Consider the following 25,720-nt stretch of genomic DNA (forward strand, 5'->3'; position numbering starts at 1 on the left):
TGTATAGAGGATGTGTACAGTCACTGCCAAAAGACATCTAGATCCTGAAACACTTGCTTCCCTACAAGGCGTTATGTGTGTTGCCTAACTGTAAGGCGATAGAAATATTTTAGTAGCAGATTTTCAATGGTATTTTCTGCTTCTCCTCATGTTGGAGCCCATGGACAGAGGTAGTAAAAAATACTGAGAAGCAAAGGAGTGAACGAAAAGAAAAGATGTTAAGAACCAATAATGTAAATGAAAGAAGTGATACAAAGAGATAAGAGGAAAAATAAAAAAGGCGTTAAAGAGAGAATTCAAAATATATAAAGAAACAATAAGCCAAATGAAAGAAGTAATACAAAGAGATGAAAGGAGAAATAGAAGAAGCGATAAAGATAAAAAAGAGATAATTCAAAGGATATAAAGAGACAATTCGGGTAATTAAAGAAGCGATTGTTGATTTATTATTGTATATTGAGTTGGTTTGTCCTCTTCCGTGGCCGAGCGGTCTAAGGCGCTGTGCTTTGGGCTCCGACGGCATGGGTTCGAGTCCTCCTGGGTTCATTCTCTGGGTTCTCGGCCTGTGTATAGAACCGGTGGCAACCCATCATCATGAATAAATTGGGAAGCTACGAGTGAGTAGACTAACCCGGTCTCGGAAATCTCCAAGAACGGCTGAAGATTCGACGTGCTGAACCCATTACTGGTTGAAGATCTCCACACCTCTAGGCAGTGATGTGCGTCTACGCGTAAACAACGATAGTCTACATTCTACACGTAGACTATTTTATACACGTAGATGAGGTAATCTATGTAAACAACATGGCGAAAGGTGATACCTTAGCAAAGGGCGCCGTGGAATTAAAAGAAAATTATACTGCGTATCAGTTGCTGATGTGTAAGGATAACTTTTCATTCTCTTTCATCCAAATTCGAACAATTTCTCACCTAGGAAGAAACCTAATATATGCAATATTCTAGTGTTTTATGGGGAAAAGACCACTCTTCGCTCAGGACTGCCATCTGTTGTTGTTTCTTGCATACTATTTATTTTCTTCCACAGTTGATAATAGAAGAGACGAGACATTTTGTTGTAAATAGGGTTCTTTTCATTTCGTTAGGAACCAATACAGTTGAAAATGTCACTTTCCTTTCATGAAACCCTTGAAAATTAATTTTAATGCACTTTAGATTGACTACGTAGTCTATGTTTTGGCTAATTTGCGAAGATGGATTAGAGTGATGTTATGATGAAATTGATGAATGAACACTCACAAACACCCATGCTCAGACCCGGATTCGATCCCGGAAGACCTGTGCTAACCACTCCGCCACGTGAGCCAGCAAGAAGAGATTTAAATAGGTAAGAGTAAGAAAAATAATGAGGCAATGGAGATAGAGGGGTGGTACAGAAAATGGAATAAAATAAGCTATCGAGAGAGGAAAGAAGAGATATTAAGATATTCTAAGAGAAATGAAAGAAACAATTTAGAAAGGATAGAGGAGAAGAGCCATGGATATAATAATTTATTTATTTATTTATTTATAATTATTATTATTATTATTATTATTATTATTATTTTGTTCTGGCAGAAAACATATGTAACACATGTAATATTAAAGGATTTCAGTAAACTAAAAGTATCCCGTTTGTCCATAATTCAGTTCCATTGAAAGAGAGACATCTGAGCTTCGAGATTTTCAACTATGTGGGATTATCTCACCACTTCATAAATCAAAGGAGAAAATAGAAGGAATCAATAAAGGAAAAATGAAAGACGTGTTAGAAATTAAACTGGTTTAAGCAAAATAATAAATCAAACAACTTTGTACAAGAACAGAAGTAACAAACAATATTTAATCGCCGGTCTGTCAACCGTATATAATCTGTGTGCTTTGATGTGCTGGTCCAGCCGCATGAACCACAACGGGCACGTAGTTCTGTACTTTCCCCACAGATGGCTGGTGCGACACGACCGCACGAAATCCATTTTTGTCAGCCGTATATCTTACAATTCTAATGCTTCCATTAGGTTCCATTAAGCTGAAAATGAGTAGAATAAAATAGTTATTTACTTTTGAAACTAAATTAAAAGCTTTAAAATAAATTTTAATTGGTATCCTAACATTCAAAGTCACTGTATTATATTTTGCAGATATAAAATAAGATATACAACCCATTGACTATATCCAAAATTTTGACTGCAAACAGATGTATTTTTTTCAGGCATGTTAGCAATTGCCTATTTGTGGTGAAAATAAAATACGTATAAGCTAGCTTCCTCCTTCATTCTCACGCAATGGGTCGCCTGGTGCCTGGGCTTGCCTAAAGTTGATGGATTCCCTGAAAATGTGTCTTGCTCAAAGGATTAAGTAAGTTATCAGTCTGACGGGATTTGTCTCCATTCACAGCTTGCGTTCATCAACACAACGTGACTATAAAAATATGCATCACGTGACTATACTATACAAATATGATAAGAACACCAAAACCCAACCCTTATAATCTAATAATATGTATTAGTTTTACAACTACAATTTGGCCTATTATACAGGTGATGCACAGAGGAAACCATGTTGGGGTGTTCTAAGACGAAAGTTTGCCATATTGAATTCAACTTAAATATTTTATATGGGAAGGTGGTAATGTGACATATCAACTCAGGCTAGAATTTCACGAGAAGTGCAACGGTGAAGGTATTTTCGACGTATCTTTAATCAGTAAAATGCTATGACTGCATGAATGTAACAAATGTCTCATTTTCCAGGTGTGAAAAAACAGTACCAGAATGCTCCTAACGCCTGAAGAACGCATTGAGATCGTACCGCTGTCAGGGGAGAGAAGTTAACGTGCCATTACAAATTACTTTAATCAACAACATTCCCTGTGACGCATGTGACAGTTATTCAATTACTCCAAAAGTTTATTAACAGGCCTAATATGTTTCTCTATCATGACCAATTGTACCCAGCTTAACTCCTTTACATTTTATACGGGGTGTTAAGGGACTTATTTATTTATTTCAAGTTTCAGATACAGCACTTGTAAGGCCATTTTACACTGAAAACTATTAAATCAACAAGAACAAGTCAAGATGGTTTTAGGTAAAAACAAAAAAGGTAAATATAAACATGATAATACATAAACAAGGAAACAAAAGACAATTTACATATTCATTCTTAGAGAAGATCGGAAAATACTTTCAGGGGCAAATATGTCTATGTTTGTGGGTAGTTTATGATAGAACTGGGGCAGCCTGTGGATCAGAGAGCGCTGTATAAGGGAAAGCCTAGCGGTAGAGTTGTGGAACAATTCAGTGTTTTGGGTCGATCGAGAGGGAACTCTGAAGTTGAATTCTGTAAGTAGCAATTCAGATCTTAATTTTCCATTGATGATTTTATAGAAAAATTTCATATCGGCCATATCACGTCGGGTCTGCAGTAACTGAATGTTCAAAGTAGTCAGGATGTCAGGTTTCTGAAGATGCCGCAGAGAAGGAATTATATGAATCACCCTGTAGTTCTAATAATATCTGAGTGGGAAGGTTAGGTGGGGCAGGTTTAGAATTCTTGGCAACCAACTGTTGTGACGTGTCGGCGTAGACGGACCCCTCGTCTCTTTCAGCAGTAAACATAGGTTTTTGAACAAAACATGATTACGTCAAACAAACAATTTAGCAGGGACTTTGTAGTCGCTTTCTTAACACGTTAAAAGATCACTACGTACAATAGAACCATGTTGAAACATGGTTGGTAATTTTTCAATTTTTTTGCGCATATTTCATTAACTGTTGCAGTCAAAGGGAATATTTTCTACAGATCTAGATAGAAATTAATTTTTTGTTCCTGTACCTATTTTGGAATCATAACCGCTTCCGTGACACGAGATGTTGAATAGTATCCCGTTTCCCATTCTACTTGGCATCGCGCTAAAACTTTGGGAACTTGGATTCGAATCCCGTCTTGGGCATGGGTGTTCCTTGTGAGTGTCCTTTCATCAATTTCATTATATCATCACTCATCCTCATCTTCGCGATTAGCCAAAAGTGGCAGAAAAGCGAAGCAAAGAAAAACCAAGTCAATCAATAAACGTTTCATACCATACAGCACTCGTTATAATTCAGAAAATATCAATTTTAAACTATACCTAAAACAAAAACTCGTAACTTAACGGGAATCGCAACCAATGAAATGTGCACACATTAGAAAGCGACCCTGAGACCCTTGATTGAAGCGCAACACCTATGGTTAAGTTGCCGTGACCCAACCAACTCGCTTTCGTCTTTGACTCACTTAGCACCTAAAGTGTACAAGACACAATCTTAGTACTTCGTTACCTCAATAGTTACGTACTAAGAAAGAGGTGAAGAAACTCATCGTAGTTATTTTGAAAAATATAATTTTCTAGATATCGGAGGAAGGAAAATTCTTCTCGAAATAAATTTATTATGATCCTTAATATCTTTCTATGAAACACAACCCAAATTGCTTCCAATAATTTAGATAAGTTACTTTATATAAATAGTTGTGTGTTTCAATAACAAATTAAATTTATTTTTGATCTAATTGAAAACATGTAACGTTGAACACCTTATCACGAAAACTGTTTCTGTATAGAAAAATAGGTACAAAACAGTTTGCTTTTATAAATTGTGTTGAATTTTTTGTTCAAACGTTTTACCGCATCTTTAAAGGTTAACAAAAGATGGGTAAAATTAGAAAACACTCATGGCATCTGTTTTATAGTAACCATTGAAATATTTTACCATACTTATAACCACAGATCCCAACAGTATTTATAAATTATGAAAACATATTTGTATGGTAATCAGTAGCAGCGATTGGGTTCCAAAAATAGGAGGGCAAATTGCAAAAAGTGGGGTGGCAAGGACAGTTTATTTTCCCTTGGTCCATAAGGTTTTATCATAGTGCAGGGGCAAAAATGGCAAAACGTGGGGGGAAGCAACTGCAACCCCCTCGCCCCCCCTAATCACCGCCACTGATGGTAATCAATGTACAGAAATTTATGAGGTTCTCTAATGAAATATTGTGTTTCATTACTTTTGAATACCACAGGACAATGGGAAAAATAAAGTTCTTAGGAAAAAAAAAAATGTACCAGACTTTAAAGTGCACGCTTGGAATATATATATGATGAAATCTAGACAATTGATTGGTTATTACAGAAAATATTTAATTTTCCATTTTTTTTTAATGACATCAATGTGAGCGTGCCTACAAGTGAAATAAGGTAACTGGATATTTTGAACTTTCAAGTTCACTTCAGGCACAGATAAGGCTAATCGCGACAGAACCTACGGTTTAAAGTGGAATGCGAAGCGCTATGTGCTTTCATCGGGTTTCGAAACCGGGACCGCTTGATAACAAGGCAACAGAGTTTCAACTACTAGAGGAAAAGGTCTAATTATGGGCCTCCCCTTTTTATTTTGTCATTTTCGGAGGAAAAAAAATAATGTATCAAGAACCTGCCTTTAAAATGCATATATATCAAATATATACTTAAATGTAATAGCATGCTAAAGTATAGAAGGTTTCCATTTTTTAAGAAAAAAAGCAATTTTCAAAAAATGGTAAAATGATGTATTTCAAAATTGTGGTCTAAATATGGGCTACTAGTGGCAATAGCTATCACAAAAAGCAATTAAAGTTAAAAAACAGTCACTTATCACTAAATCATTATAAAATTCATATTTATGAATAATCGGTTGTTTTGAAAATCACGCGGAATGGGAAAAATCGAAATTAAAGAAAAACATCAAAATATTTGTTGAAAATGTGATCTCAGCATTAGACCTCATGTCAAAGCCCATATTTAGACCATCACGCTATTTTTCTTCTTCAATTCATTTTCGCTCCCTGTGGTATATATTTCACAAACAAATCATGGCATCATAAAAGCCCACATTTGCTTTATGTACCTCTAATATCATAAAACGCTGAGTTAAAACATACCTGCAAAAAGTTTTCGGAGATCACAATTCTATAACAGCGTCCATTACATTTTGCAGATATAAGACGAGATGAGATATGCAACCCATTGACAATAGCTGAAACTCACTGCAAACTGATGCATTTTTTTCAGGCATTATAGCAATTGCCTATTTTGTGGTGAAAATAAAATACGTATTAAGTTAAAACCAAACACCACTTTCTCTTGCGAATTGGCGTCGCAACCTTTGTCCTTGACAGATAACCAGTTCCCTTAGCCTCTGCCAGGCTGCAGCACCCGGGAGCGCTGATAACTCCAAAACCCATATTTAAACCTTCGCCCATATTTAGACCTTCTTCTCTACATAAAGCCTCAAAACGTAAGCATGGCATGGAAGCACATAGTGAATCAGATCCCTCTTTAAACTGTAGGTTCGATCTCGATTAGCCTATCAGAAGCTCAATTCATGTTTCCAGGAAAACAAAATAATTTCTTCTTCTTTATTTAGAAGCACAGCAGGTAAATTATTTTATACTTAGTATAGTACGGCAATTATAGACCTATGACTGGTTTGATCTATTATAACTTGTGTGTCTATATATAACCTAAATAAGTCTTGTGCGAGTGTGTTATGTAAACAAAGTGCTGTATTTTAGTCATCTTGGCTGTAATCATTATTATTGTTAACAAAATTGTAAATATTATGTAAGTTGGATCAAACTATAAGGATATATAGTTGTAATATATACATATTAAAATATTGAGAATATAATATATTATCTAGCTCTTTTTTGTTACATGCAAAACGCGAAATTGTTCTAATCCTGCTTAGGCTATTCTAAACTTATTATAAATCTTTTTCTAACAGGCAAGCCCCGGCACCTATCGACCTGTTGGGTGAAAATGAGTCAAGGCAAGAGCTTAACCTTTTCCTGCTGCACAAAAAAATAGGGGTACTATTATCGTATGAGGGAAACACCTACGAATCATATTATTCGGACTTCTTTACGTTGCTAACGTGTTATTTTCGAATGTGGAACATTTCCTAAAGTAAAATAATGCATATCAATGTCTATTTCTTAGATTTACGAGTACTTACTGTTACTTGTTGTTTCGAATCTGTAACACATTATGGCCGTGATAGCGTACTGGTTTAGGGGGCGTTCTGAGAGTGTTTTGTCGATATACTCGACACGTCATGTTCTAGTGAAAACACGGCGAGGCTGAAACACTGGCTACGGGGTTGCATCATCTTAACACACGGAACATTGCACTCTCGTGCAGAAAGCAAATGGCGGGAGCAGAAACAGCGTGTAGGACAGAGATTTTCGCAGAAAACAACACGCATTCACATTAAAATGGATCAAATCTACATTCCGGAACTTCCACAACGCTAAAGAAAATGATTTCCGTAAGTACTTTCTCCTGTAAATTTGAAGGAATACGTTTCCCTCATACGATAATGTTACCAAAATAGGCACAATGAACTAACGGATCTCTAATGAACAGGTTGCAACACAACAGTAAGATTAATATCTCTTCCAAACGTCATTCTACACTACCTTTAACTGTGTGGTGTGTGTTTGTTTCACTGCTATATTTAGGTTCAACAACGTTCTCAATGAGACAAGAATGAATGTGTGGGAGACAGACAAGCACAAATATACACTAGTAAAATTTTAGGAACTTTCTAGGATATTAATATTACACTAAAATTAATTTTACCTGTAATATCCCTGGACTAAGTCTCCATTCCTTACTTCCGCCCTCTCGTGGTAATTTCTCATCTTGTGATCTTGCACTTTAAACGCATACTGGTAAATTGGTTTTGCAGTCACCTATTGGGAGAACAAGTAAGCAAAACACACTTATTGAAAATGCTTTGATAAAATATTTACTTTTCAGAATTTTGACAGGTATTTTAGTGACTGAAATTTTCATGGTTGTTTACAAGTGTCTTCTGGGTGATTGCTGAATTTATGACATGAGTGGGCCTTTTCTTTGTTGACGATTTGTTAATAGGATCAGGCGGTTTAGGAACGATTGTTAGGAACTTTTATGTTAGTTGATAATTTATTGGTAATTTCATGGCCAGCAGCCAAGGGCACAAGTAGAAATTTTTGTCGGGGGGGGAGTAAGATTTCACACCTTGCCCTTCATCATACAAACTATTATTAACTATATAACTAATACACCGTTTATTATTATTATTATTATTATTATTTAATGATGGCGGCGATTATGGAGGCGTGGAGGCAGTTGCCCCCCATTTTTTTTACCACTTTTCCCCCTACACTGTGCTAAACCTTATGTACAGTGGGATTCATGAGTATTACCGTGCAAATTGTCCATGACTATTTTCATTAATTTTTCTCTTACATTCTATGCGTTTTTAAGGAATGGATTTTTATGTATGTTGGTGCAGAAGTTGTCAACAGCTTGTTCTGAGTTTTCTTTTAAATCTTGAAGCTCTTATTGGATAAAATAAAGTGCACGAACATGGTGATGGACACTCGACGCCAGGGGTAGCGAGTTCGAATCACGGACTGGGCATGGATGTTTGTGAGTGTTCATTCATCAATTTCGTCATATTATCACTCATCCCCATCTTCGCAAATTAGCCAAAAGTGGCACAAAAAGCGAAGTAAAATAAAGCAAATCAAGCAATCAATCAATCAATGGTGATGGACAATTGGCACGGTAATTCTCATGGATCAAACTGTACGAAGGGGGAAAGTAAACTGTCCTTGCCCCCCCCCCCCCAACCCCCGAGTTTTAGCCTATCATGAAAGTGAAATCGAACAAAAAAAATTGGCATTCTTGACAAGTTCAAACTTGAGTTCACTTTAAATAGAAACTAGATTGGTCTTGCTTACTTTCCATAAACATCTATAAATTGTTTATGAATTGTTCATTATCTTCGGACGACGCGAGAACTTTGGCAAGTGACGTTACACTCAGTGGTGGGAAGAGCACAGAGTCAGCCTACGGCTGAATAAAGGAATTATTATTATTATTATTATTATTATTACAAGTTGTCATTGTTATAGTCACCACTAGAGTGCTCCAAAGAGCGTGTTTCGCTCGAGCGGCAAATAGTTCACACGAGCAACGATAGATGGTATCTGATTCCAAAAATGAAATCCATTTTTACCCTTCGCATCTATTTTTTTTTTTTTCAGAAAATAGCAATCAATATATTTATTAACTGCCTTAATTTTACAACAAAATGTGTAGTTCCACCATTTCCTCAATAGATTGCTCTGTTTAGATGATGGTAAAATATTCGTTTCCTACAATGGAAATTCTCCAATTTTGAACTATAAGTGCACAGAGAGTAGTAAGAATTTGATCTACCTTCTACCTCCTCAAGACACATTGACATAAATATTGTAAACTTTGAATACGTAAGTTCTATTTTGAAAATCAATCATAATAATTTCCTTCATAAAATATCCAAAATTCAATATTATAATGTAGTGGGTTGATTGAAGTTAATGACGTAGAGAAATAGGTAACATTATCGTATGGGTAAAACGGATTCCTTCAAATTTCCTTCAAATTTACAGGAGAAAGTACTTACGGAAATCATTTTCTTGAGCGTTTTGGAAGTTCCTGAATGTAGATTTGATCCATTTTAATGTGAATGCGTTTTGTTTTCTGCGAAAATCTCTGTCCGACACGCTGTTTCTGCTCCCGCCATTTGCTTTCTGCACGAGAGTGCACTGTTCCGTGTGTTAAGACGATGCAACCCCGTAGCCAGTGTTTCAGCCTCGCCGTGTTTTCACTAGAACCACCTGTCGAGTTCGGAACAAGCCATTTTTCCCGAATGGGTGTCACTTATCGCACAACATTGTAGCAACATTGCGTTCGGACGTCACAGGAGAGAGCTGTTTTTACAATTTTTCTTTGTATTTATGCTAATGGAACCTAACCTAACAGGCCTAACCTAACCACGTAGGCATTCCTCGTCTGACGTCAATATTCAAGGTTGCAAGATTGTTGTGCGTAAAGGAAGAGAATTAACGAATTACGAAAGAAAGATGGTTCCGACCCGAATGGGTGTCACTTATCGCACAACACTGTAGCAACATTGTGTTCTGACGTCACAGGAAAGATCTTTTTCATGTTAGGCAATACAAGCTAACGCGTCTCTTGGCGAAAATAATAATTTTTCTTTGTATCTATGCTAATGGAACCTAACCCAACAGGCCTAACCTAACCACGTAGGCATTCCTCGTCTGACGTCAATATTCAAGGTTGCAAGATGGTTGTGCGTAAAGGAAGAACATTAACAAATTTCGAAAGAAAGATGGTTCCGACCCGAATGGGTGTCACTTATCGCACAACACTCTATCAACATTGTGTTCTGACGACACAGGAGAGACCTTTTTCATGTCAGGCAATACAAAGGTAACGCGTCTCTTAGCGAAAATATTAATTTTTCTTTGTATTTATGCTAATGGAACCTAACCTAACAGGCCTAACCTAACCACGTAGGCATTCCTCGTCTGACGTCAATATTCAAGGTTGCAAGAGTGTTGTGCGTAAAGGAAGAGCATTAACGAATTGCGAAAGAAAGATTGTTCCGAATTGCTGTGTATGGGCAATGAACGTGGTAAATTGAAAGGTTATTTTACAAGTTCTACACGTAAATGCGACGTATTAGCATAATTTCAAATAGGGCACGAAAGTAGATATTTTCCGGTGAACGAGGTTGCACCACTGCATAAATCGACAAAACACTCTCAGAACGCCCCCTAAACCTGTAAGCTATGACGGCCATAATGTGTTACAGATTCGAAACAACAAGTAACAGTAAGTACTCGTAAATAGAGAAAATAAACATTATCTTAGTTAGAGATGCATTATTTCGCCTTAAGAAATGTTCCGCAACACGTTAGCAATGTAAAGAAGTCCGAAATATATGATTCGTAGGTGTTTCACCCATACGATAATAGTACCGAGAAATATCCTGACGTGATGTAAATAAATTTATGTCACATCCATCATCAACATTTAAAATACTTGCATTATCACCTATTGGTTTATAAACAACCGAAATTTTCTTTGTTTAAATTTATTTGATTCCGTTCTGTAATAGGTGTAATAGAATGGCGAATATGAGAATTTTGATTGTGAAATTGTGAAAATCCTGTCGTGATGGGAAAAATGGATGTCATGTGCGTGATCAGCATTCAAAATACTTCCAGAATTACTTACTGATTTGAAATTATCCGATTTGTCCCCCAAAATGCAGAGCTGTGTTATGGGTGAACACCCCCCGAAAGTTTTTTTCTGTCTACGGTCATTCAGTAGTCTGTATTTTGCATATTCCATCAATAGTAGTGTGTGTTCAGTTAATGGTATCTTGCAACTCGACTGTGGCAAACAAATGGAAAACAGGGTTGGCAGATAAAACCTTTTCAACATGTTTTAAACAGTGTTTTAATCACGTGTTTTAAACAAGTGAAACGTTTTTAAAGCATGTGTCAAGAAGATTTGTTTTCTAAAAACAATGGTTGATACGGAATCTAATCATCCAAGAAAGGATCGTGTTTCTATTAGGCGCATCCAGAAAGTAAGTTTCCCTGGGGTTGTGCACAAAAAGGAAACATATTTCATTCAATGATTTATTGCCACAGATACAGCACTTGTCCAGTTACTTGCCAACATAATTCCAGCCGGAATTCAGTCACTTGTCATAGCGTGGGACAAACTTCTGTATACCTGCGTCGTAGAAGTCCGCCACCTGGGCGCCGAACCACTGTGTGACAGCCGTCTGAACCTTTTCTTCGTCGCTGTGAAAATGTTGACCGGACAGGAATTTTTTCAGGTGCAAGAACAGGGGGTAATCACTGGGAGCGAGATCCGGGCTATGCGATGGATGATCGAACACCTCCCAACCGAACCTGTCCAGAAGGGCTGCAGTGCGCCTAGCCATATGCGGCTTCGCATTGTCGTGCAGCAAGATCACCTCGGCACTGAGCTTACCGCGTCGCTTATTCTGAAGGGCTCGTCGCAATTTCCCAAGTGTTTCACAGTCAAGCACGTATCCAGGAATTCCTTTCGGGGGGGCTCAACACCATTTTTTAAGGGGTATAGTAAGAACCTCACAATTGTGTGTTTAAGACCAGAGGTGGCAATTGGGTTCCAAAACGGGGAAGGGGGGGGGGTGCGGAGGGCGTTGCAAGGAAAGTTTACTTTCTCTTGGTAGCCAAGGCTTAACATTAAGAGGTCATAATGTTGAGGCAAAAAAATAAAAAAATGGGGAACAACTATTCCTTAAATCGTTGCCACTGTAAGGCTGTCATTTTAATCAGAACGTGAAATCGGAACATTTTTACCACTCGACTCCTCTGTTTCCATGCATTAATGTGTGCCGGAACCATCTCAGTATATGTGTTTGTCCATTTCTTCTCATCAGGCATAAAAAACATCTACGGTATATTTGAGTGTTTTTAAAAAGCTGTTACACATGCACAGGATGGACAATCCACTCGACAACACGAGATTCAAATTGTGGGCTGCGAACTGGACGCAGACAGCTCTCGAATATGTATCTCTGATTCGAGCCTGAACACCACTAACGTGTCTTGTCCTCCCATTTTTCAGCTCTTATAAAAGCCGAAACCCACCAAATTGTTCAGATTTAGGCCTTAGCACTCACAAGTGTTCAAAAATGCCTGTCACAGCTTCCGCTGTCTTGTCATATATCGGCACGAAACAAAGGAAGTCTTCCGAATACAGGTGGATCACGAAACAATTAATGCACAGTGAAAACCCTTCCGTTCCCAACACATCTAATGTTTCGTTTCCCAGTCAGAGGCCAGCATAGTCTGCCTTTTACCTACCCGCTTGCACGCGAGGACAGGTATACCTGCTCGCCTGCCCACGGCAACGAGTCGACTTGCGTCTTTACCCGGGTTCTTGGTCTTCAAGGCGCTCTGCGCTTACAAGGTAACTGGGCATTCAACAAGACCCGGGCACCTGCAAAACCTGCTGGAAGGAAACAGCCCTCCCGCAGCGTGTCGCTCCAGGTGTTTCATCACCACGTGGACAGCAGCAGCCAGTGTTGCCTACTTACGTAGCTCCAAAATCCTACGAAGTCCTAGGAGGAGCTTCTTCTCCAAGGAGAATTTATATACTTAGCGATTTCAGTTCAGCGTAAGCATTTTTTATCTTATTGCCACGAAATGCACGCAATATTACAGCTTCATTTATCTAAATGAATGATCGAGCAAACAAAAATCTCCTCACTGAAAACTAATTGTTTTCATTGCATAGTGCCTTAACCAGGCACGCAGTGGCGCAACCAGAGGGGGCAGGGGGCATTGCTCACAACCTTGGACGTAAATTAAGTCTAGCGGAGGGGCCAGGGTGTGGGTCAAACATTAAAGTACAAGAAAAAACAGGCTAGCAGAATTTAAGAGTAGCAGGGCTAAAGGGTACTCAAGATGAAATTAATTTTCATATTTTTCTTGCATTTTCCTTCCAGACGGCCAAGCGCACCTGCAGAGGGGGAATGGAGGGGTAATTGCAACCCCTTGATTTCAAATTTTATGAAAGTAGAAATATATTATAAAATATTATACAGTCTCATCAAGTTCAATGCCGTAGCAAGGGTTAGCGGGAGTCGGCCCTGGGCGCCGAACGATCTAAGTGAGAAAAGTTTTAAAACAGAGAATGCCATGGCGGACGGTGATATTATTTGCTATTAATGTTGGTTTGTTACGAGTTGGATGAATTGATTATGTAATGTATTTATATAATATATATGCTTTAATGAAATTTTGAATATGTACACAATTTAGTGTTAGCATATGCATTTCTTATTTTACGTCGCTCCATGTGAAAAGAAAATATTGTAGATGGAAATTTTACATGCTATATGTATGTACATTTGGAATGCATTTATCATGCACTTTCTTTCTTTCAAAAACCGTTTGTGTGCTTGTTTTCCATTATTAGCTAATGTGAAATTGACGTGCTGAAAAAATATTTCTAATCCTCTGTTTCAACACAAATGCGTGAGAACCGACTTCCATCCCCGTTTTGCATGATTTATGAGGATAATAATGCCTTTCATGCTACTTTTATTACTATTATTGTGATTGTTGTTGTTGGCACGTTTATCCAAGTACTTGCCCCCCCCCCCCCCAAACGAGGGTAACGGCAATGCCCCTGGTCCCTGGCTGGCTACGGCCCTGGTGTTCGCAGTAGAACAGTGTGTTGTTCGACTCGCGACCTCAGCGTCGAACGTGACATGTTTCAGTCCTGCCCTATATCACTATATATATACGTATATTGGTTGTTTACGACATGTACTTATGGATCCTGTGCCACGGAAAACCTATTTCAATCTGTGTGTGTAGGGGGGGGGAGTAGCAACATTCGTAAATCTCATTTCATTGGCGATGTGGCTTACGAAGCTTTGAGTTCCCTTTTTTAAATAGTGAAAATCTATTGCAGTTGGCAACACTTCAGACAGGTGTGCGACAGGTGCAGTTTCTACTCGAAGCAACTACGTCATGCAGAGGGAGTGGTGTGCAGTTGATTGAATGAACGCACTGAGACCTACTAGGTATCTTACGACTGCGGTTACCCGGCGGGTTTTCAATACCTGCCAAGAACGATCTGGGCAGATGGTCAGTCAAGGTGCTCAAGCGAGGGTGTGTTGCGCAGGTTGCATGGCATTTCAGGAGCGATGTCTCACGAACGGGTCTGCTCCAGGTCTTGTGCAGGCCTCTATTCCCAGTATGATGAAATGCTTACTCATTTATCTCCAGTGACGTGCCCAAGGGAGGTTTGGTGAGGTAATAACCCCATTTGACCCAGTACGTCAAAGACAGGGAAAAAATGGCAAAATCAGAACTGGCCACCAACAATAGTATGCGTAACCCCTCTCCCTTCCGAAAATCCTGGGCACGCCTCTCTTTATCTCGGACACATTTTTTAAAATCAACTCACCAGAAGTTTTTATGATCGTATTGGAGATTGAAGTAAGATGCGTTCTTCCTGCAGGTTTGGATATGATCCTTGAGGGTGCTCTCGTCTGCCTGCCTTCACACCTAACCTTAACAAGACCCTCATTTTCCATCTTTGTCACTTGGATTTTCAAGACTTAGGAAGGTTTCAGACCGAAGACACGCGATACATGTCGATTGGAATGGGCCAACCAACAGCAACGTTTCACACCGTAGCGACACAAAAGGCCGCACAAACCTAATCTTCAGGCGACACGGTGTGAAATCTCTTTTATTAGGCCACTGTCACTGTCACCTCGAAGTAGTAGCTCTTGTCGACCACAGAAAAAATTCTCCTCAACCGGTGGGAATGCTCCTCAGTTTTCTTCTCTCTCCTTTATTATCTGTGCTTGTTCACTATACAGGCAACACCTTACGATTTGATATACACAGGACATGTACTATGTAGACATTTTAACGAAAAATCGGTTGAAGTCAAGGATGGCTAGGTGGCTCAGTTGGTAGTGCCCTGATTTGGGTCCTGGTAGAGCCTGCAATTTCCGCCTAAAATGTCTACATATGCAACATCTCCTTGCTTTCTCTTCTCGACATTCATAAAATTTTCGGCTGTCTCTTTATGGTAGTTAAGTGTTTGAATGTGTTTCGAACCCAGTAGGCTTAAAGAAAAGTATTTTTTATACCATGAAATTCTCGGACTGCATGTACGAAATTTAGTTCTGGCAAAACTAAATCATCACTCAAAACTTTGCTTTTCAGTTGATCTATGCAGTTTATTTCTGTTTTAATAAACCACTCCAATATCCGGTACTGCTGAAATATTCACTTTAGAGAGAGACCTTTGATCTCTTCGGCCCTTGAACCGAACTAGCACTACACTGAGACCCCGGAAGTTCTGCTGTCGTCAATGTCTTCATTTTCGAATCACTATATCTTATAAAGCAATCAGAGGACGCTGACTGATCTGATCACCAACGACTGTATGAATTGTCACACTTACCTCTGAAATCTCATGAACCGATTCTTTGTACAGATCAACCGAAAAATTGAATCCGCGTATTTATATCCTCATTATATTCTAGAACGTTCCTTAGATAAAACGATTCGTTAATATCACCAGTAGTTGACTGCTTCTCTCATTCAAGAACGTACCCTCTCCCGCCTTCCAGAGATTAGAATAAAAAAAAATCCTGGGGGGGGGGCCTCGAGCCATCCCAACCCCAGCTTGGATACGTGCTATTAACAATAACTGGGTTATAGAACATTCTCCATCTTGTCTCGATAATTATTTCTCCCAAATTATCATCACATTATTCAAGAAGAAAAAATCCTAATTTTATCTAGTGTAAACAGAACAAATTCCTGAAGGGGGCCTCGAGCCCACTGATTCCCACCTTGGATACGTGCTATTGACAATAATAGGTTTATAGAACACTCTTCGTTTTGTCTCGATAATTACTTCTCTCAGATTTATAAATTTATTATCTTCACATTATTCAAGACGCCAAAAATCTAATTTTATCTAGTGTAAATTGAAAAATTTCCTGAGGGGGGGGCTCGAGCCATTAACTATAACAGGGGTATAAAACATGCTCCGTCTTGCCTCGATAATTATTTCTCTCCTTACATTATTTTCACATTATTTAAGAAGCCAACAACCTAATTTTATCTAACGTAAACTGAAAAATTTCCTGGGGAGAGGGTCTAGCCCCCTGTGCCCCATCTTGGGTACGTGCTATTATCAATAACAGGGTTACGGGACATTCTCCGTCTTGCCTCGATAATTATTTCTCTCCTTAAATTATTGTCACATTATTTTATTTCACACCACAAGAAATCAAAAACCTCTTTATATCTAGTATAAGCCTAAAACTTTCGGGGGGCTCGAGCCCCCTAAGCCCCCCCTCTGGATACGTTCCTGTTCACAGTAAGGGTTAACGTTCCTGCAACATGCGCTGCTGCACCTGCCCCACAAGCTCGTCCATAACAGCCGATGGCCGCCCACTGCGCTCGTCGTCATGCACATTTTGCCTGCCTTCAGTAAATATCCTGCACTAACGACGCACCATCTGCTTGCTCATGACGTCTGGCCTATACACCTGGCACAGCTGACGATGAATTTCGATCGGCTGTATGTTTTGTGCGTTCGCACGCGGCGGGAGATGTAATAAGAGCCGCCATGTTTCATCGCTGCCGCGACGGTAATAAGGACTTTCTTGTGGCGTCTTCTAGGACATTCACTAGCCAGGGCATGTGACTCTCACGCATGCGCAAAACCTGTTTCAATACGCATAGCCTGCCACCTGTGGGCTAGTGGGAAACTTACTTTCTGGATGCGCCTAATAATTATAAAGTAAGCACTTGACTAACTTCTTAAAATACCTATTTACGTTACTTCTTAATTTCGTATGTAGGTTGTTTGAGAAGGTTCAACTATAGCATGGTTGCCAAGTCCCACACTCTTCAAGTGGTAGCTGCTCTGTTTCCATATTCAATTGTACAAGTGTTTATTTGGGTGTGAGAGACCCTGGTGTTGAAAACTCAAAGCAGTAACAGACGACTCACGTCTCGAAGCAATAAATCAGATGCAATTAGACTCGATGTGCTGATAACGCACCACCCAGCCGCAGTCTTGAAACGTGTTAGTCGATTTGCTTTACATGCATTACCAAGGCAGTACTTAAGAGTTATCTAACAGGTTTTTAATGTCCAAAACAAAAGGTCTAAATTTACGGCAGTTAGAGTGGACAAAATAAATTAATGCCTCTCACCTTTGCTTTCCACGTTGCTTCACCACGCATTATATTTCATAAGTGTCACCGCCAAATTGTAATTAGTAAAATATTAACAATTCCATGGCACATATGAAACTTAATCAGAATACACGTCATTTGTTCAAGCCACCATAAAAAAATACTCAATGGCTCAATTTTATCCTCAGGACCTAAACTTTCAGTGTGTCATAAAAAAAATGTTTGCATAAAATTATACACGGGATTCCAGTTCTGACTGAACTAGATGGAGAATGCATATGAGAACATTGTTTAATACTATAAGGGTGAAGAAGAAAATAAACACTGATAATATTTTTATTGGTTTAATATAAATAAAAAGTAATTTCACACATTGTGCTCTTGTCTCCTTAGTTTTTTCCATTATTACGATTGACCAGATATATCTCTAACTACTATTCATTATCTAGTTTTACAGCATATACGTTTGCATTGTGATTACAACACTGAGCTTCATCCTAAACTATTGTTCCTACGACGCTACCAATGAACTCTTGAACTTCGTAGAGAAATTTCAACCTCTGCGGGTAACATCATATTAACGTTCAGAAAAAAGTTCCTTATGCCTTCGAAAAGCCTGTAGAAGTTCCCGTGGGAACGTGTACTGCTGTTTCGACTTTGCAATTTAGCTGGTGTCAACTAAAAAGGGGTGAAAAATTAAATTCTTCACCGTCTTAAACTCCCATTCCTTCTGATTGGTTGCTAACTTTAAGTACTGTCCACAACACCTTTGCGGATTTTATTTTTTTCAACTTCTCAACTTTCCGCCGCCACTACAAATTTATCTTGCCTGCTGTTATTGGCGATTTATCGGGGTTGCTCGTCCTCATCAAGGACGAGTGGCGTTCAAACGTGTACGTGTTTCGCAGGAGAAACTTATCGGCTTCTACCTTCCTCCTATTCGCCTGAAATGCTGTCCACAACACCCTTGCGCATGTCATTCTCTTTGTTGTACTTCCATGATGGGAACTACTCTACCACAGTTAGCCAAAACGGCCTGGCGCCCTCATCCAGTCGTTTGGTTTGGGAGCTATCCTCTTCCCTTCATGTAGCATCTCCTTGTCAGAACTTGTCCATCTTTCACTTTGGTAGAAGGGTTCATGCCTTTTAGTGTGCCATCTCTGCCATCAGTGTTTAGGCAACCATTTGATTCACATGCTCTTCTTCTTCATCTCAACTTTCCGTCATCACTACCAAATGATCTCGCCTGCTGTTATTGGCGATTGTCGTGCTTCCTTGGCCTCAACAAGGACTAGTGACTTTCAAACGTGCAACTCCTTCGCAAGTAACACTAATCGGCTTTTACCGTCTTCCTATTCGTCTCAAGTACTGTCCACAACACCCTTGCGCATGTCATTCTCTTTGTTGTACTTCCATGATGGGAACTACTCTACCACAGTTAGCCAAAACGGCCTGGCGCCCTCATCCAGTCGTTTGGTTTGGGAGCTATCCTCTTCCCTTCATGTAGCATCTCCTTGTCAGAACTTGTCCATCTTTCACTTTGGTAGAAGGGTTCATGCCTTTTAGTGTGCCATCTCTGCCATCAGTGTTTAGGCAACCATTTGATTCACATGCTCTTCTTCTTCATCTCAACTTTCCGTCATCACTACCAAATGATCTCGCCTGCTGTTATTGGCGATTGTCGTGCTTCCTTGGCCTCAACAAGGACTAGTGACTTTCAAACGTGCAACTCCTTCGCAAGTAACACTAATCGGCTTTTACCGTCTTCCTATTCGTCTCAAGTACTGTCCACAACACCCTTGCGCATGTCATTCTCTTTGTTGTACTTCCATGATGGGAACTACTCTACCATAGTTAGCCAAAACGGCCTGGCGCCCTCATCCAGTCGTTTGGTTTGGGAGCAATCCTCTTCCCTTCATGTAGCATCTCCTTGTCAGAACTTGTCCATGTTTCACTTTGGTAGAAGGGTTCATGCCTTTTAGTGTGCCATCTCTGCCATCGGTGTTTAGGCAACCATTTGATTCACATGCTCTTCTTCTTCATATCAACTTTCCGTCATCACTACCAAATGATCTTGCCTGCTGTTATTGGCGATTTATCGTGTTTCCTTCGCCTCAACAAGGACTAGTGGTTCTCAAACGTGCAACTCTCTTGCAAGAACACTAATCGGCTTCTACTTTCTTACGCCTTCGCTTCTGAGAGTTCGTGAAGAATTTACATCAATTCCACTCCACTATGGAAATAACATCCATTTCATTCCACGATTCGCTTGACAACTATTTAACTTCACAATGGAATTAACATGTATTTCACTTCAATCCGGGACTGACTTCTTGTCGGCTCTCTAGGCATTTACGACATAAAGAAACTTAATGTCACGAGTAATTTAAGTGAAAACTTACAAAAATTACTAAATGTAGAGGAGACAGTGTTTTGTTACCAGAGACATTAGAGTTTATTTGCAGCCAGTACTGCCGAAGCAGCAGCACAGGCTACGCAGAGCATGGTGAAATGTCTTATTTTTCACCTGTCTGCTTATCTTCGCTCTTGCGATGATTTCTTTGTAACCATTCTTGAGTTCGAGACTCACACTTGTTGCAATTATTCTCATGCAACCAGGAAGCCGCTTTTCTAGAAGAGCATAATCTACTCCACCAATCCAAGCATCTGCGGCTGAGAATTCCAGCTTCCATATCTTATCGGCAAGACTTTCCTCCAAAATCGCACCCAGTTCCAGAAGCTGCTCCAAGCATATCTGCTTAATTTTTTCGGGAATGTCCTCCTCATTCACTCTTCTACGATAAACCTCAGTCTTTCGGCTGAGATTTTCCTTCAGCTTTGTTATCTCGTCGTTAAGTGCGTCGTGCACGAAGAATTGGCGCGGCTCCTTTTCCTCCTCTTCGTCCACGTCCATCGGTTCCACCAAGTCGTCTCTTGGTTCAATGCGAGTCTGGGTGGGTGCACGCTCCTTTTCGGTTTCTAGTGATCGTACGAGACTCGGAACTCCTATGACACATTGCGTTTTCGTTGGATTTCTAAAATGCTTTAATATAACTCCCAGCAAGAACAGAACACTTGCTGATAGAATATCGGGCCTTACAGAAGCTTCTACAATAGGAAGCAGTTCATTGTTTGCTCTTTTCCATGTTTCTGTCAGTGGTAGGTACGAGAGATTACGCACCCAGAAAGTAAAACTAACAGATTCGAAATCAATCAGCAGTTTCAAAACTGTCTTCCCCTCAAACTGTTTGCTAGCTACATCTGAACGTGGTGCGAACGTCTCTGCATCCTGTTCCAAGTGTCGATCACAAATGTCCCTCGTCTCCGTCCGATAAAAGTCGACACTCAAGACGGGTAGTTTCAGGTTCAATGCTGACCTGCATCCAGCTTGTCGAGTGAATGCCGACCGTCTTGGCTCCAATTCTGTAGGATCCTCCACCTGAGCTTGTGAAGGCGTCTCACTTTTCCCGATACCACTTTTTTTCCCCTTGTGGGGCCTGGGCCTGTAGTCGACGTGCTTCGACCGACTGGACTGTTTCCTTCGTTCGTTACCCACTTTTCCGCGGGCAAGATTCGAAGTTCCCCCCTGCAACATATTTTCGTCGACTCCACCGGTTTTGCTTCGAGGCGCGAAGACTCCTCGCGGACATCGGACGCCGGACTCGAAACTTGTCAACTTATGCTCGAGCGACTTCAACATCCAGAGTGTGTCTGCAGTCACCCAGTATGCTCTGGCGAACCTGTCGCAGCTGAACTCGCATGCTGAGCACGTGTTAGTGGCCTGCGTGTACTCGTTCAGCACTTGATACTTCGTGTCGCTTATGCATCGTAAGATGTTACTTTTCAGCGTTGATAAATCCATCGCTGGAAGAATAAGAGTAATTGCAAATTAAAGCGACTTAGTGCTATTCTCAAAAAAGAGAAAACGTGATCCACTAAATCTCCGAATGGGAGGAAATGACATCCCCCAGAATTCAAAGGCAACCTTCCTGGGTTGATGATGTCCTCACATTTAACACTTCAATAATCTATCGCACACAATTATATCCAACATGGAAAAGCACAGCACTTACAACCAAAATTAGACTGACGATGAACGTTCTACTGGGAACAATGTTAACTTATGCCTCACAGTCAGTGCCCCAACCTACCAAAAGGTAACTAAAAGTATCCAAAACAAGGCCCAAAGAATAATCTCTGACGCAGATCGATACGTACCTAACATTCAAATAAGAGAAGCATTAGATCAAGAAACGCTACTGAATAAATGCAACGCGAAAGGTTGAATTTCTGGGCACAACAATCACACCACCATATCCCGGCCATAAATACCTTATAGGAGAACGAGATCCAAGGAGACGCATTCACAAAATGCCTAGACTTAATTAAGAAACAAATGTAATATGCCAGTTTATCAATGTAATCCAATGAAAAGGAAAATCAAGCCGTGTTATATCTGGAAAGTACTCAGATGGGTGACCATCTATTCTACCGAATCAAAACATTTGAATTACTGTTAACTAAAAGTTGACTACCTAAAACTCGTCATGTTCGAAGTAGATTAAATTGGGCATATTGTTCCTATTACCTGGTCCTAAGGTAATACGTGGCTTTATAAATGTAACTATACAATGTTTCAAGATTCCCATATCCTAGTAACACGACAACAGCCCATAGTGGTCCAGAATGCTAAAAAGAGTCCGCAAAATTGAAATTTTCACTTTCGGTAAGGGCATAAAACATGAACACTCCTCTAAACTAAATGGTGCATGAATCTGCGAGAAATTTCTCTAAATCCATTATTTACTCTTGTTTCGGGTCTCAAAATGGCGGTTTTTGAAAATGGAATTTTCGGACTATATTTTACTTATCTTTAAGACTTGTCGTAGCATTATTTTTTTTTCGCCGGGCAGTAACATTGTGCTAAGTATAGTAACAACTTCTTAGTAATGCATAGAAAAAAAATAAACACATTTGAATTAAAATAAAATATAATGTTTTTATTTTTTACTTCTAAACACCGAAGTCACCTTTACTTAACACAGCTATCCTCGCTATTTAACGCAAAGATTTCTAAAGCAAAGGATACTTTAAAGTATTGTGAAAACGGCACGGGAGAAACGTTTACTACTTTTTGCTACTTTTGACAAAATTAGTTTGTATGTAAACGTGTGCTCTGATGTTAATGAGTCAGCTGGCAACCCTGAATCAAACTTGAACACGTGTGCGCGCGCTGTGGAATGAGAGGTCTCCGATTTCGACATCAGCTGATGCTTAATACATAAAGCAGTAGTGCAGTGTAACAGTAATGTATCCAAACTCCCCCAACCCCCCCCCCTAATATCACAATAACTTTCATGAACAATCTCCCTAAAAAAATTCCCAAAGACTCGCGCTGTGTAACTGGTAACCAGAAGCAAAATTACTTTGTAAGTCCGAATTATAATTACTTTAAAGAATTTGTTTAGCAATACATTTATTGGTTAATTTAATTGTATTGATTTTGAACATTCATAAAAATGAGAGAAAACGAGAACTTGTTGTAAAACCAAATTGAAACATAGGAACGCACGTATGGATGAAATTTGCACAGGCGATGTTTCTACCGCCCTGTGAACGGAACTAACAAAGGTCAAGGTCATGACATTGGGAAGGGTTCACTGGAAAGGTACTGAGAATGCTCTCCTCAGGCACTCATTAGAAAATATTAAAAAAATTGATTTAAAAATCGCTTGGGTATTTTTTGTCCATTCACGTGTCCTTACAGGTTAATGGTGGTGCATTATAGAAATCCACAAAACATTCTTCATGAAAAATCTGGCGAAGATAGGAATGTTTAAATTAAGCATTTGTTTCATTCCTAAGATTCTGTAAATATTGGTAATATTGCTGAATATTGTGTCAAGAAGATTAGTGTTGATGAGTCGCGGTTGCACAGCAATGTATTTTTAAGTTATGAAAATTATCGCGGAATAAAATATAAATTAATTTTTAAAAATTAATCTGTTATTTTTAAAAACTGAGGTGTTTGTGGCTGATTTTCTTCTACTCGAAATCAGTGTCGGTTTTGCAGAAAGTAGCGACAAATAAAAAGCGATAATCTGAAGAACTTCTCTGGGATGAACATCCCGGGAACTAACAATCGTAACCAAAGCACATTTAAAGAGGGAAGGAAAGGAACTTGTGAATAAATATTATTTAATGCCTTAAAAAAAACATTAATTTTTCTTGAAAGTGATTTAATGGGAAGTCTGTTTTCCTGTCATTAAACATTTATTTTGCATAAATTCATTTTAACGATAATTTTCACAATACGTAAATATAACAATAGAAATTCATTGATTTGCTTTATTTTGCTTCGCAATTGTGCCATTTTTGGCTAATTGTGAAGGTGGGGATGAGTTATGATATGATGAAATTGATGAATGGACACTCGCAAACATTCATGCCAGGCCGGGATTCGAACCCGGGACCGCTGGCCTGGTACCGCGATGTACCAACCACTCCGCTACGGTGGCCAGCAAGAATAATACATGTTATTATCGTTATTATCATTATTTTTATTATTATTTAATCTATTTTCGGGAATGTATTTCAATCTTCCAAGTGTATTGTATTAAAGGGTGGCTACTCACCGGGAATTCCGTGAATTATGCGTGAATTATTGGCTCCGGGAATTATGCGTGAATTCTACTTGAATTTGTCTCCGTACACATGCAAATTACAACTTTTTCTAATCCAAATCCTATTCACATTTTATGCAAATAAAAATTATTTTCGTAAAATTTTCTTGCTCGATTCGCTCGCAATTCCTGCTTTTCTTAGTCTTATCAAGTTTATAACCATAGCTAGGAGGCGGTGGGAGTCGGCCCTGGGCGCCGAACTCTCTAAATGAAAAATGTTGTAAGATTGATTGATTGATTTGTGGTTTTAAGTCCACTTTATGCACAGAAACGCTAATCGGGACTGGACCAACAGTTTGAAGTGGGATCCGAACTACTGTGCCGTGTGGAGAAAAAAAATTGAAATCGTTTCTTCGAACATAAATGCATTAGCACCAACTTCTACCCTCTTTTTGCATAATTTACGAGGATAATAACGTCTTTGATACTACTACTACTACTACTACTACTACTACTAATAATAATAATAATAATAATAATAATAATAATAATAATAATAATAATAACAACCATGTTGGTCCCGGCGGGTTCGAATTCTGGCTTGGACATAGAGGTTTGTGACTCTCCATTCATCAATTTCATCCTATCACTCATCCCCATCTTCGCAAATTAGCCAAACGTGGCACAAGAAGCGAAGTAAAATAAAACAAATCAATAATAATAATTATGTTATAATAATATTATTATTAACACTATTATTATTAGTATTAGTACGTTTATCCTGGCACTTTCTCCCCGCCCGCTCAGACAAAAATTCGTGGTTGCACCTCTGATTGTAAATAGAAACTCAGCACCTTAAATTAAATATTTTAATTATATTACATATACCGTTTAATTGAATTATCATTTTTGGATGTTGGAATCACATAGTCCCTTTATATTATGAAGATATTTGTGTGTGGATGTTGAGAGGCGGTATACGTAAGGTTGAAATAGAGAATACATCTGCTTGAATTTTTGGAAAGTTCGCCTTGAAAACCGGGAATTATACTTGAATTTTATCATGATCGTAAAGTAGCCACCCTGTATTACAAGGGTGTATTGAAAATATGTCAAAATTATACATTTTGCATAAACATCTAAATAATCAATGCCAATTTTGTAGACCAAAAGTGTCGATTTTTCCTTGAAAATGCTAATCTTACACATTTGTATTGATGTAGGGGTCAAAAATGTAGCTTCTGATTTTTTATGATTGTTTGGCATCCTGGATCACTGTGCGCCGTGCGAAAAGGAACAGAAGAGAAATTAGTAAGAATCGGAACCATGAGATGGGGATAAGGCCACAAGACGAACTAAAAAGCAGGGCAACATAGTTTTAGACTCTTCAATATATCTTAACCTGCCATGATAAGTCTTGATATTGAT

The 25,720-nt window shown here is 39.0% G+C and overlaps 1 protein-coding gene across 1 annotated transcript in view; it reads right to left on the minus strand.

Moving 5' to 3' along the window:
• Window positions 1-1,783: 1,783 nt before the first annotated feature.
• LOC146002256 (larval cuticle protein A2B-like) overlaps window positions 1,784-25,720 on the minus strand; it is a 78,186-nt gene continuing 54,249 nt past the window's right edge. The window contains exons 2-3 of the mRNA XM_083139970.1: window positions 7,658-7,770; window positions 1,784-2,026 (exon numbers count right to left, since the gene is read on the minus strand). Coding sequence (XP_082996096.1) covers window positions 1,855-2,026; window positions 7,658-7,770 — 285 coding nt within the window. The 3' untranslated portion in view covers window positions 1,784-1,854. The remainder of the gene's footprint in view (window positions 2,027-7,657; window positions 7,771-25,720) is intronic.

This window comes from Lepisma saccharinum, chromosome 18 (assembly GCF_977018435.1).
Source record: "Lepisma saccharinum chromosome 18, izLepSacc3.1, whole genome shotgun sequence".
NCBI lineage: Eukaryota > Metazoa > Arthropoda > Insecta > Zygentoma > Lepismatidae > Lepisma > Lepisma saccharinum.